Source organism: Protopterus annectens, chromosome 9.part0 (genome assembly GCF_019279795.1).
Source record: "Protopterus annectens isolate FY-2018-M chromosome 9.part0, PAN1.0, whole genome shotgun sequence".
Taxonomy (NCBI): domain Eukaryota; kingdom Metazoa; phylum Chordata; order Ceratodontiformes; family Protopteridae; genus Protopterus; species Protopterus annectens.
The window spans coordinates 445,511,961-445,526,461 of NC_056743.1; the positions used below are offsets into that span (position 1 = coordinate 445,511,961).

The following is a 14,501-nucleotide window of genomic DNA, read 5'->3' on the forward strand; positions in this document are numbered from 1 at the left end:
TCATCAGCAGAATCATCAGAAGACACTGGCTCAGGGGCTCTGCCCTAGGTCTCTTCTCTGGGGCTGAGAGGCCCTGTCTGGGTGAGATTGAGATCCTCTAATTAAAGAAATTAAATCTTCTGCCAAAGAAAGCATTTGAGAACTAGAAGAGGGCCTGGATGTGGGGGTTTAACAGGCACTGTTTTAGTAGTCTTGGCTGCTTTAGCCCTGGCGAAGGCCTTAATGGACATGGCTGCTGGAGGCCTAGCAGCACCACGTGCTGGGGTAGAGACATCCAAGGGGATGGTGTCTGATAAGTCAACCACCGTAGTGGGTAAAATTTCTGAGGTCGATTCAAGAGTTGTAGCAGGGGCCTCAGTTGTAAGAATAGGTTCAGCTGTACTTTGATCAGTTTTCTCGGTTTCGCCGAAACCGAGACACTCGCGATTTGCTTTACCGTGGTTTCGGCCGAAACCGCGGACCGCGAGTGTCGGTCTTTATCTTCGCTTTTTGGTAGATTGGGTAGTCGGAGGATCCGGCGGCATAATGTACGCAAAATCAGAACCGAAAAACTGTTCTGCAAACTCCGACCGACGCCTAAGCGTTCGTCGGTTGAAAGAGGCACAGGCCGAACAGGCTGCTACGTCGTGGGCTGGGCCTAAACAAGGCAGACAGTAAGAGTGGAAATCTTTATGAGGTATTTGTTTCCCACAGGTTAAACAATTGTTAACTTTTTCTGACATCGGCTGAGGCAAGAAAGAGTCCCCAACGGGGTACTTAGCTTTAGAAGTCTTCGAAGTAGTATTCGGTAGAAGTAATCTCTGGATCCGACCGACCGGCACTTGCGAACAGCTTCTGCTTCGGGCGCCACGCGGCAAGAAAGACTGAGGAAAATGGCGTCGGCTGATGCTTTTATACCCGAAGACCAACAGAGATGACGTCAGATGGAGTGCGACATCAGCCGAAGCCGGACCCGGACTTTGGAATCCGGCCGACTGCAGGGCTGCCTGACGACAGGACAACCCACTTGTTATGACTGCAGATGCATCCATGAAGGACATCTGCTGTTCAAATCTAATTGTCCATGCAGGCAGGGTACAAAAAGTACAGTTTTGTACCTACCATAAATGTAGATGTCCGATAGATATGCAACTGCAGTCATAACATACGGGTTTGTCCTGCCTCAGGCAGCCCTCGGTCGGCAGAATTCCAAAGTCTGGGTCCGGCGTCGGCTGGTGTCGCCTCCTCCCCGACGTCACTACGGCTGGAGTATAAAGGCATCGGCCGATGCCATCTTCTTCAGTGTTTCTTGCCCCAGATGCCAGGTGCCCTCCTAGGAAGGCTAAAATTGGTGAATGGATAAACAATTCCAGACATGCACAACAGTAATAAACAGATACACCATAGGAAATACCCCCAGCTAAAAGGAATAGGGGAAATGCACCCAAATGAAAGAAAAGAGGGGAAGGCGGGAGGGAAAATCCGACTGCAGTTGCATATCTAATCCGACTGCAGTTGCATATCTATCGGACATCTACATTTATGGTAGGTACAAAACTGTACTAGGTCCTTCAAGAATGCAACTGCAGTCATAACATATGGGTTGAATACCATAGCCAAGCTGGGGGTGGATGGAGCTAAGAAAAAGATGGTGTAGCTAAAATGCCCTGCAGGACTGCCAAAGCAAAGCCTGCTCGGGATCTGGAGTATAAAGGCAGGTTCTAGTGTTTGGTAAATGTATGCACGGAGCTCCATGTAGCAGCCTCTAGAATGTCCTTTGTAGCCACTCCTCTTAGGAAAGCTGTGGATGTGGCTATAGCTCTGGTGGAATGTGGCCTAATATTGGCTGGCACACTTTTTCCATGGTAAGAATATCAGAATCTGATGCAGTGTCCAATCCATTTTGAAATTGTTTGCTTGGAGATTGCTTTTCCTTGTATTCCAGAAGCATAGGCTACAAACAGCTGGTCAGACTTTCTGGTGGCCTTAGTTCTGTCCAAGTAGTAGCGTAGTTGCCTATGTATGTCCAGGGTATGCAGCAGTCTTTCCCCTCTATTTTGAGGATTGGGGAAGAAAGTAGGAAGGTGAATAGCTTGATTTAGAGACACCCTGGAAATCACCTTTGGCATGAAGGAAGGATTTGTTCTTAGAGAGACTCTGTCCTGATGGAAAATGAGGAAAGGAGGTACTGCCATGAGTGCCTGTATCTCCAAGACTCTTCTAGCTGATGTGACTGCCAATAGAAAAACCGTTTTCCATGATAGAAATTGCATCTCAGAGGTTGCTGCTGGCTCAAAGGGAGGCAGAGATAATTTTTCCAGTACAAAATTGAGGTCCCATGCAGGTACTGGTTGTTTTCTGGGAGGCTTGATATTCTTTATCCCTCTCAGGAACTGTCTTAGCAAAGGATGTGAGAACACTGGTGGATCACAATTATATCTTGCTGAGATTGCTGAGGCATGAATCTTTATGGAAGAATATGAGAGTCCAGAATGAAACATTTCTGCCAAGTATTCCAATATCTGAGGTATACTCAGAACTGTTGTATCCTGACCCCTGTTGGCAGCCCAGATGCTGAATCTCTTCCACTTGGCTGAATAGGCTTTTCTGGTGGATGGTCTGCGTGCTTCCAATAAGATGTCCTGAACTGCCTTGGAAAGATTGGAAGCGGAAGGAGTTAAAGTAACCTCCAGGCTGTCAGATGTAATGTTTTCAGGTTTTGGTGAACAGTCCTGTAGTTGTGTTGTGTTAGGAGCAGGGGCCATAGGGGCAGAGGCCACTGTTTGGTCAGAGTTATGCTCAACAGCAATGGGTACCAGTGTTGCTTTGGCCAGTCTGGAGCTATCAAAATGCCTGTTGGTTGTTCTGCTTTGATCTTCAGGATCACCTTGGTCAACAGTGGCAGAGGAGGAAATGCATACATTTTTAGGGAATTCCAGCTGAAGGAGAGAGCATCCGTTGTCCAGGCTAGTGCATGGTGGGTCCTGGTACAGAACTTTTCCAGGTGATGATTCGTGTGAGACGCAAATAGATCTATGTCCGGCCTTCCCCATGTCTTTGTTATTTGTGAGAAAATGTGGGGATGCAGCATCCATTCGTGTGGATCCAAGAAATTTCTGCTCAGCTTGTCCGCCAGTACATTGTCCTTGCCTGGCACAAACTGGGATTGCAGGTGTATCTTCAGACTCGGTGCTTTTTCCCAGAGAATCATTGTTAGTCTGCAGAGGGGGTATGAATGAGTCCCTCCCTGCTTGTTTATATACCACATGACAGTGGTGTTGTCTGTCCTTATTAGTAAATGTCCTTGCTGCAGTGATTTTTCGAAACTCTCGATTGCATGCATCACTGCCAGCATCTCTTTTTGGTTTATGTGCAGATGTCTTTCCTTTGGTGTCCATTGACCTTGAACGCATCTGCCCTCCATGTGCGCCCCCCATCCATGATCTGAGGAGTCTGTTGTAATTATTTGACCTGCTTGAGGTCTGTTGAAAGACATTCCTTTGTTTAATTGACTTGCTTGAGCCCACCACAACAATTCCTTTTGCAGGCATGGAATAAGTGGGATTACGTCCTCTAGGCTTTGGCTGTGTTGGGACCATAAGCTTTTCAAATACCATTGCAGCTTTCTCATATGAAGTCTTGCCAAAGGTATCAGAAGAATGCATGATGCCATGAACCCCAGGGCCTGCAGGAGTTTCCTTGCAGTCAGCTGGGAGAGCTGTGCTAGGCCTTTGAAGTACTCTGGTAACTGCTGTTGTTTTTCCTCTGTGAGGTAGGCCATTTGTGTTTGTGTGTCCAGTTTGGCTCCTAGGAAAATAATCTGTTGGGATGGCAGTAGCCTTGATTTCTGAACGTTGACTGTGTATCCCAAGGCCTGTAGTAATTGCATGACATAGTCCAAGTTTTTTATTAAGGTTTGTCTGTTGTCTGCTTGTATGAGGCAGTCGTCCAGGTAGGGGTATATTTGAATTCCCTGGAGTCTGCAGTGTGCCACTACTGATGCCAGGCATTTCGTGAACACTCTGGGCGCAGTAGACAAGCCAAATGGCAATGCTGAGAATTGATAGTGCTCTGTCCCTGCAAGAAATCTGAGGTATCTTCTGCAGCTTTGTCTGATTGGGACATGCACGTATGCCTCCTTGAGGTCCAGAGTGACCAGCCAAGACCCCTTGCCCAGCATGGGAATGAGTTGCTGTAACGTCAGCATTTTGAACTTTGGCACAATGAGAAAGGTATTTAGAGTAGACAAGTCCAGTATAGGCCTCCATTTGTTTTCCTTTCTTGGAACAAGGAACAGTCTTGAATAGAATCCCTGGCCTTGTTCCTGGGGAGGTACCTTTTCTATCGCTTTTATACTTAACAGCTTTGAAACTTGAATGAGTGCCTCTGCCCTTTGATGGTGTGGCAGGTTTGGCATGCCTTGTCTTGTAGGTAAAGTTTGGAAGTGGAATCTGTAACCCTTGTCTATTAAATCCAAAATCCAACTGTCCTTGGTTAAGATATGCCAGTTCTTTGAGAATAAGGATAATTTTCCGCCCAAGGGTGCTTCTCTCTGAGCCCTTGTAGGCGGTATGAAAGTCAAGTCATTGTAATTGTCCTTGTGGTGCAGCTGGACTGGCTGCAGCACCTCTTTGATTTGTATGTTGCCATTGGCGTCCCATGTAGGAGCCTCGGTATTGGCCTCGGCCACGCCTGTTCTTTCCCCTTTGAAACTTGTCCGAGTCTGGGAAGGACCAATTCTTTGAAGGCCAGTTTCTACTGAATCTGGGTGGCTGAACCTGGAGGAAATCCTTGACTGTCTGTACTGACTTAGCTTTTTCCTCAATGGACTTCAACACATCTTGTGCATTAGCACCAAAAAGCTTCTGTTTTTCCAGAGGTGCATCAAGTAACTTTACTTTGACGTGGTCTGGCAGAGGCTGATCTTTTAACCAAGCATGTCTACGTATCACAGCCCCAGTCATAGCTGCCCTACATGAAGCTTCCAATGCATCATAACCACACTGAAGAAAATGATTGTTAACCTGCTGAGTGTTATTTATGTGATCCTGCAATGCCTTTCTGTCAATAGGCTCAGGAGAGGCTAACTTTTTGTGCAAATCATCCAGTAAAAAATCCTGGTACTGAAACATATGAAAAAGGCAGTTAAGGGACCTCATGGCTAGGGTGGTAGAGGTATAAACCTTTTTTACCCCATCTCTCCAAAGACCTGGCTTCCCTATCCGCTGGCAAAGGATTCTTGGCAGTGGAGGTAGCCACCCCCTTGGGACCCTGTGAAATAGTTTCTAAATCCACGGTGTGGGCCTTAAAGAGATGTTTGTGAGTGTCAGGGACTCTGTAATATCTGTCTGGCTTGACAGGAGCAGGGGGGGAGAGAGTCAGGGTTAGCACTAGAATTGGAGAAAGCATCATCCAAAACATCCATCACAGGAGGGATAGCTAAAGGTCTGTGCTGGGGAAGCTTTAGGAAGGTACGGAGCCTTTTCCTGGAATCAGAGAATTCCTGACCCTGCCATTGGAAATGTTCCCTCATAGAGTGCAGGACTTCACCAAAACAGAAATCCTCTGGAGGAGAGGCAGAGGGAATAGATTCCTCAGCATCAGAGTCCTCATAGGCCTGGAAGGATTCTTCTTGAATATCTGAATGCTCAGAATCCCCAGAGGCCTCATCTGAAGAGAGGTTTTCAGCCTGCTCAGTTCTAGGCCTTTTCTCTGCAGGAGGCTGAGAACCCCTGTCAGGGTGAGGCTGAGACCCCCTGATAAGGGAAATAAGGTCTGCAGCAAGAGACATAATCTGTTTATCAGAAGAGGGGGCCTGGACAGCAGGTTTAGGATGGGCCTTGGCCTGGCTGGCGGCCTTAGCACGTGCAAAGGCCTTGATGGACATAGATACAGGAGGCCTAGCAGCCCCACGTGCAGGAGTGACCTTGTCCACCGGAATGGTGTTGGGTAAATCAAGAACTTCGGTATCCAGAGGAAAATCAACAACCGGCACCAGAGAGGTCTCCGGGACCGAAGGACTAGTTATCGCTGTGTCGTCGGCCTGGAGCGGATGAATTACCGCTTCCGCAGGGACCGGAGCACTAGCGGAGGGTCTAGGAGTAGTATCGGTAGAGGACGTGGGCCGAGGATGCCAGTCCCGGTCCTTCCGTTTTTTGGAAGATTGAGCTGCTGGTTGATCCGATGGCATGGTATATGCGAAGGATTCGCCAAAAAAGTCTTCAGCAAATTCTGCCCGGCACCTGAGAGTGCGCTTATTAAAGCAAGCACAGGCCGAGACGTCGTGGTCTGGGCCCAGGCAAGGAAGACAGTAAGAATGGAAGTCCTTATGAGGTATTTGTTTACCACAAGACAAACAATTAACTTTCTAAATTTGTTCTGACATCGGCTGAGGCAAGAAAAAATGTTCCCCAATGGGGTACTTAGCTTTTAGATGACTTGTACTGAAAACACAGGAGCTGACCGACCAGCACTTGCGAACTGCTTCTGCTTCGGGCACCGCGCGGCAAGAAAGACTGAAGATGATGGCGTCGGCCGATGCCTTTATACTCCAGCCGTAGTGACGTCAGGGAGGAGGCCTGACCAGCCGACGCCGGACCCAGACTTTGGAATTCGGCCGATCGAGGGCTGCCTGAGGCAGGACAACCCATATGTTATGACTGCAGTTGCATTCTTGAAGGACATCTAACAACTGTATGCGACAATTTTTTGCAAATAAAATGTGGGAAAAGTAAGGTTGGGGACAGGAAAAAGAAATGAGACCTGAATGGGTGGAACAGGAGGAGGGGGGCAAGTCATTCATCTGGCCACGTGGTTGGTATGCCAGTAGACAGAACAGCTGTTTTTTTTTTTTTTTTTTTTTTTTTTTTTTTTTTTTTTAATACTTTTTGTTCTTCAATAGAATAGCAGGAAGGTAAGCCTATCAGCATAGCAATGCTTCTGTTTAGGAATACACTTCAGATTCTGAATCTCAGGTGTCCTTTTATGCCATGCCCCTTCATGAAAAACAGTGACAGATACATAAAAATTAACCTGCTGACAAAGCTTGGGTGGATATGCAATCAGTGTCAATACCCTGATGGCCAGACAGACTCTTAATAAAAAGTCTCTAGTAAAGAACTTGCCAGAAGAAACTATTGCATGCACTAGCAGGACTTGCAAATGACAAAATGGAGGATCATGACCACCACTCTTTCAAAGGTAACACCTCTGTCCAAATAGCAGTGGGCTAAAAACCTGATTAATGATTGCTTGGGCTTCTCTGAAGAAAACAAAAGAAAACAGGTAGGAGTACACACCTTGAACTTTCAGAAAAGGTTATATTTGCTTAACAGTCTTTTAACTGTGAAGAGAACAAAATGCTATTGCTGCATGTTTACACACTGCAGATCATTACTATGAAACAGACTGATTGCAGTCTACCTAGCATACAAATAAAATACTTTTAGGACCTTTTCCCACCTTTTGATAGTGGTTAAATTGAATTGTTGACTCAGCTCAGTTTGCAACTCTACTTGAAACCCCAAAACAAAAATATTTGTCTCTTTCGGCTTTTCCCAGTTAGGGGTCGTCACAGCGGAACTCCGGTCCGCTAATAATTGGCAGTAGAGTTTTACACGCTGGCTTGCCGGGCCTAACGCCCAACCTTCAACGAAGGAATGCCCATTCCCGCATGTCACCACACAGAAGACGCTCTGAGAATCGAATGGGCAACGTCTAACTGTGAGGCGACAACGCTACCACAGCACCACCACCACAGTCCCCAAAACAAAAATATACCACTGTGAAAATGCTCATCTGTATAGTGGCAGTGAACATGTACATGCTGGATTTGACAAAGTATAAAAAAAAACAAAAGAATACAAAATAAAATGGGAAATCTTCAATATTCTTTGAAAGTGTTCACAAAATATCTCGGACTGCCGACCTTTTCAAGCAAGGGAAAAAAATGAAGTCTGTGGAAAATGAACAATGGATGGGGGACAGCTGACCCCCTCCCCCCCGACTGTATCAGGCTGAATGCCTGCTAATACACTGGCACTTAAGCACTTGGAAATGTCTATAAGAATGCCTCTTGAAAGACTGGATGCCCCTGCCTGAGAGCTCTTTGAAGAAGGCTTTAACACAGCATTGCTGAACAAACTGGATCTCATCAGTTGGCCAGTAGCACAGAGGGGGAAACTGCAGTCCCTCTGTTAGGAATGGCACAAAATAAGGAAACAGTTCCGCAAGTATGAAACTGGGTACAATGTGTGGGCCAAAAGGTCCTTATCTGACAAGAATCTAGGGCTTCGCCCTGCTCCTGTGGAGTGCAGAGCAGTACTACCATGTAAGGCTATCACTCAGTTAGAATTCTGCATGGGGAGCACTAAATCAAACTTCAGCGAAACAAAGTCTAGAGGCACAAGACAAGCTTTCAAAATGGCTCAACATAATTTATTTTTTATGTTAAAATGTACAGAGGTCTTTGAAAGTACTTGCTAGAAACGGGGAAAAGTGATATTACATACAAGGAGAGAAAGGGAGCTAGCCCCCATGAGTTTGACAGAAGTATTAGGGCTTCAAAAGCAACCCCTTATGCTTAGCTTACAACTCACCATGAACATAGTACAAATAGGTTATTACAAAAAACAGGGAAAGCAAATATAAACAGACAAATATATATATATATATATATATATATATATATATATATACATATATATATATATATATATATATATATATATATATATATAAATTCAGCTTCAGTTTTTACATGCGGCTTTCAGAGGCATCAGGAGCTCTAGTCACACACACTAAAGAATTTTAAAGAGAACTTTTCTTTCTTAAAATAGTTTTTTTTTAATATTCTACAACAAAGATAGAAAATCTTAAAGATGGAATGAAATGGAAAAAAAAGCTTTTTTAAAGGCATCAGAGTCACTAAACAGTGATTTTTTTTCTTTTTAGATTACCCAAGTTATCCTGTCAAAAAATACATCTTTTTGTTTTTGAAACATAAGTGAAAAAATGACAAGTACCAATATTATCATTGTTGGACAATTTTTCAGTTTTAAAATACAGGAAAAAAAATTTCTACAATAGTCTACAGTCATACAGAGTTTGCTCTGTTTTCATGAGAGGAAGCCGCTTGATTAAAATCCAAAACAAGCGCAACAAAATAAAAAAATACACATATATTGAGATGCCTTGTTTAATTTTTAAGTGTGTTCCTGGCCTTTTATTAAAACAGCTTTTTACATTCAAGGTTAGAACACTGGAATACTTTTTCAATTAATTTTAACTGGGTGTATTATCGTACTTGACTATTTTTGCACTAAAAAAATGCAAAGATGTTTTCACAAGATGAGCAGAGGGACTGGGAAAGGGAGTGGGGGTAATCAAATGAAACACCACTGCCATCCCCTTCCTCTTTGCTCATTTTAAACCACAACTAATAAAATTCAAAACAGGGAGAGGACTGTTACTCTTTTGTCATCCTTAAAAAGCTTGCAGGCCATAACAAGTAAAACAATGGGACAAAATGACATCCAGTGACTCCCTTTCTCAAAATGGAACATTAAATACAAACCACAACACTATGAGTGTAACAATTAAAGGTTCCAACATTCCAACCTCAAATGCCGGCAGGTCAGAAACCAGGCTTGGTAAATTTAGATTTTTTCAATTATGCAATATGAAATTCCGAAAGGAAGCATACAGATTTTCCTGTTAATCTTTAATCTAACCCACCACCAATTTTTGATGGCTTTCTAAACCATATGATAAAAGGTTTGACTTCCCCCCTTGACACAGTGCAGTCTCAGAGAATGGACTAATAAATTAAACTGTTAACATACTGTGATGAAAAGTGCAGCTCCACCTTGTGAAGGAAATGAAAACTGCAAGCAACAAGTTATTTGAAGACAGTCTCCTACACAAAGTAACAGCCAGCATTTGTATAATGTTAGCATGGAGTGGTATATCACACCACAAAAAATAGATAAATGCATGTCAGGAGTGCCTCCACCTCCCCCGTAACTGAAAGCACTGATTTCTGACCAGAAAACTGATAAACTCTAAATGAGCAAGTTGAAAGTTACATTACATATAAATATTAGGATAAAAGAAAGTAAAATCTGAGGCAGATAAAGTACAATGGCTTTCAATTACAAAGTAATGTTTAAATAATGTAACCAAAAAGAATGTTGCATTTTTTTAGGAAAGTTGCAGAGCATGCCAGAATGGGACCAGTAAAACAAAATGCCAGAATGTGAGGCCTTAGACTACAAAAAAGTACTGCTTTTGCTTACAGTCACAGCACAGGGAGTCACATCTACTGCTAGAATATCATTAGATCACCATACTGCACATGTCAAATGTCATGTAAGTGCCTCCTAAAATACAACAGAATGGGTTTAAAAATGAACTCGTTTGCCCTGGGAGTTATGAATATTTTCCTATTTCTATTAAAACACTCAAAAAGAGAATGCAGAATGGGGAAGTAAACAAAAGAAAAAAATAATTAATTTATAAAATATAAAAATGCAGTCAATTTCACTTTTACACAATTTTGCTTTTTTCAAAGTAAGGCTTTTTTATTATTAAAAGATTTTGTGCATGGTTTCTTTCTTCTCCCTAAAACCTTTAAATGGATTTGCTGTAAAATGTTTCAGGACTGTGAAGAAAAAAACTGAAAAAAGACAAGGCTTTTTAAAAATAAAACAGTCAGAGCCCGTCTCCTTAAACATCTAAGTCTACAGCAACATTGGAACTGGAAAAAGGTTCACTGCTGCCTCATTTGTGTCAGTATAAAAAGATCCTCTATTTATATATATATATTTATATTTGTTTCTGGATGCATCTATCTCCTCATGTAAGGTCCATTAAGAGACTGCTTAGATACACCAGCACTCATATAACTGTGATGGGAAGGGCCAGTGTACATCATATTTCCGTGAGGGGTGGGCTGCATAGGCTGCTGGCTATAGGGCTGACCCCCCACCATTCCCATCTGCATCTGCATAGGATACTGTGCGGTCTGGTTCATGTAAGCTGGGTTGCTGTGATAACTGCTGTTCATCATGGGCTGTGTCATCCTGTAACTATTCATGGCATTCAAAGTGTTCATGTTCATGGGTGTAACATTGTAGGGTGCAGTAGACATCATATTGACTCCCATATTCATACTCCTCTGAACCAGGGCCCGAGGACCCGCTTGCATGGCTACTGCTGGTGTGCTGCGGCCATATATTTGTTGCTGGTGAGTGGCTGCAGCAGGCAAAGGTGCAGATTTTGAGCGGATAGAAATATGACCCCTAACTGGCATCTGTCCCTGCAGTCTCTGGGTATGAGGAATACCAATGTTTGTAGTCTGCATGTTGCACTGCAGGAGGGGTGTAGTTAAATTCATAGTTGTAGATGCCAAGCTTGGTGGAGGGGTCATAGTGGCTTGTGCTTGATGTGGATGAGTAGATGAAGCCAACTGAGCAAGACCTGCATTGGAGAGTGGAACACTGGTTGCATAGGAAGTAACAGCAGGAGAGTGGCTATACGACATGGGATGAGGTTCCATAATGGTGTTTGTAAGCTGCTGAAGTTTAGCCAAACTAAATGTGGCTGATGGTTGGGGGTAGCTGCCAGCGCCAAATTCCCCTGGACCCATCCTTTCATAGATGCTGATGTTACCTGCACTGCCATTCTCAGGAATTTCCATGATCATTGGGGCTGCAGTGAAGCTATTGCTCATACTGCAATGTGACAAAGAAACCTGCTGTGGTTGCTGTTGCTGCTGCTGTTGCTGCTGCTGTTGCTGCTGTGCAGGGGGAGGAGCTGTGGTTTGCTGTGTTTGTGACTGTGGCTGTGGTTGTGGCTGCTGCTGTTGACTGTTACTAGGAGGCCTTTCAACTGCACAGCTTTGGGGGGATTTGATACTGCAGTTGGATGGAGTCTGGACACTGTTCTGTTGCATCATACTACAACTGTTACTTACATTGGCCATCTGCTGAGTAACAACACAACTGTTCTGTGTGAGACTACTGGAGGAAGACAATGCATTGTATGAGCAGCTGCTTTGTGAAGAGCTGTTCCCACAAATGCTGCCTCCCATGGTAGAATCATAACTGCTGGGGTTTTCATAGTTCTCCGTAGTGCTCTCAATACTGCCCAAGTCACTAAATCCACTATCCACTACCTGCTGAGAATGGTCCGAAACAGAAGGCACATCCATCATGGGACTTGTCTCCATGTTCTGCATAGAGGGTGCGGAAAGGGATCCATGTTCAGGACTAATTTGTGTGTAACTGTTGTCAAGTGCGGGAATGTTCGGGCTACTGACTGAGCGAACAGACTGACTGGGATGAGAATGAACAGAAGAAACTGGGCTGTTGTGTTCAGAGCCATGACAATCCTCGACCAAAGACAGTTGGGGGTCCTCCTCAGCTTGGTTATAGCTCTGCAGAGTCTGACAAGCTGCCAGGGTTTCTTCACGGTCTTGATAGCTTCCATCTTGCTCACTGCTTTCCTCTTGAGTTAGGGACTGAACAGCCTGAACAGTTTCCAAATCTAATTCATGATTCACAGACTCTTCCTCCTCCTTGAAGTCTTGCATTAATCTCTCTTTAGTGTTTTCATCGTCTAAATGATCCTCATCAAAACCATGGACATGATCAGAGTCCATTGATATTTCATTCGAAGCTTGCTCTTCCTCAGATTCTGGGTCTGTCATAATTTTCCCCTTTTCATCTTCTTTGTCATCTGGTGTGACTGTCCCTAAAAAAGACTCCTGAATACCTGGTTCTTCCTTCACTCCTTCCATAACAATGGCTTCTTCTTTTTTCTCTGCTGACTCAGGATGACCATCATCTTCATCATCTGCATCATGATCCTCATTCTGATTTGTTACTATAGATACTACGGCTTCTTCCTCTTCCTCGTGATCTTGTTCATCAAGGTCTTCCTGTTCTTCATCTGTTTGCCTAGAGTCTTCTGTTAATCTTGGCTTCTCTTCAACCTCTTCCGCATCAGCCTCTTTCACATCTGCTATTGGACTGGCATTTGCTGGTGAAACTGCCCTATCTTTACAAGTAGCTGACTCACTTTCTTCTTCCTCTTCTGCATCCAAATTTACATTCTCCTCTTTCTTTTCCTCAGATGGAAGGTATTTTTCCTCAACCCGAACTACATTGGTTTGGATTTTTGGTTTCCGTCCTGGTCTACCAAGCGACACTGGTTGATTAACTCTTGTCTCTGTAGCCGGCAATGGTATCGTTTCCTGATTAAGTTTGAAACCTGGTTTTCGACCGGGCCTTTTCTTCCAGTGGATTGGTTTGCGACTTTTACCCTTGGGCCACCCCTTCTTCTTTTTTAATGGTGTGGAAGTGTCTGGTGAACATAAAGCATTCTTTCCTTCAGGCTTCCCCAAAGAACACACAGGTTTAAGAATGGGAGTACCTTTGAATAAGAAAACAATACATGTATTAATAGAAGGAAAAGCAGGCTACTATGAAATGCAAACAAATTAACAAAAAAGAGTAAGATTTAAGGAAAAAAGAAACAACAAGAGACATTCACCATTTCACAAACTTCAGTAACCTGCCCTTTTTTAAGACAACTAAGATTAGATATTTTTATAACTATAACCTCCCTGGTTGGAAAAGGGTAGGAATTTGGACAAATTACATCAATCACTATGAATGGGGTGGTGCAACAATAAAAGCAGATTTCACACAAAGCAACAAAAACAATAATTCACTTGGCATTCTTCTCAGAAAAGCACGGAAAACATGTTAAGTGCGTGGTGAGAATGTGCTGAAAATAAATTTGGACCCTTAAACCCCTTACTACTGGCCACTTAATAGTCTCTGGCAATTTTTTGCCCCCGTTTAAAATTGACCATAACTTAAAAATGTCTGGAAATTCTAAAATTTTCAGGGAACTTGGTGCAGGAGTTACCTATAAAACAGCCTTGGACTCAGTTCCAAACTTCAAAGGTAAAGCAGCTGCATCTTAAATTTTACCTAAAAAGGATCATTTTATGTTGCATGTAAAAAAGAATGAAATACATTTTTATATGAAAATACATAAATATATGCTACTGTTGTGACTGCAAGCCTAAAACATATGTACTGACCGATTTTATAAAGCAGAGAGAAGACTACACCTGTATCTTTAATTACACTGAATGTTTAACAAATGCTGCAGCTGTCAGTTTCTAATGGCCATTTGCACTGCAACTTGACTCTACCTGCAAAAGTCACTGAATCTTTATAAAACTTTCATTTTTTTGTAAATTATCAGGACAAGATTCTCAGATATTTGGACAAATATAAAACGCAATACAAGCAAAAGGTAACAGTTTGAAATGCCACAACTTGTTACAGAGTCCCAGAATGTTAAGACAAAATGACCATAAAAGCAGACTTGCATACTCTACGACCATGACTACTGTTCCTCAAAATATTTTGTTTTTTCTAAAGTGTATTGATTATGGAGGTGGTAAATATAAATAAATAAATAAATAAAAGGGAGAAAAGCAGTGT

The 14,501-nt window shown here is 43.2% G+C and overlaps 1 protein-coding gene across 1 annotated transcript in view; it reads right to left on the reverse strand.

The window, feature by feature from the left end:
- Positions 1 to 8,393: 8,393 nt before the first annotated feature.
- The window catches only part of KAT6A (lysine acetyltransferase 6A), a gene marked incomplete in the record, with an annotated part of 2,696,607 nt that continues 2,690,499 nt past the window's right edge, over positions 8,394 to 14,501 (reverse strand). Inside the window, 1 exon segment of the mRNA XM_044082986.1 lies at positions 8,394 to 13,413. Within this exon segment, the coding sequence (XP_043938921.1) occupies positions 10,826 to 13,413 (2,588 nt within the window).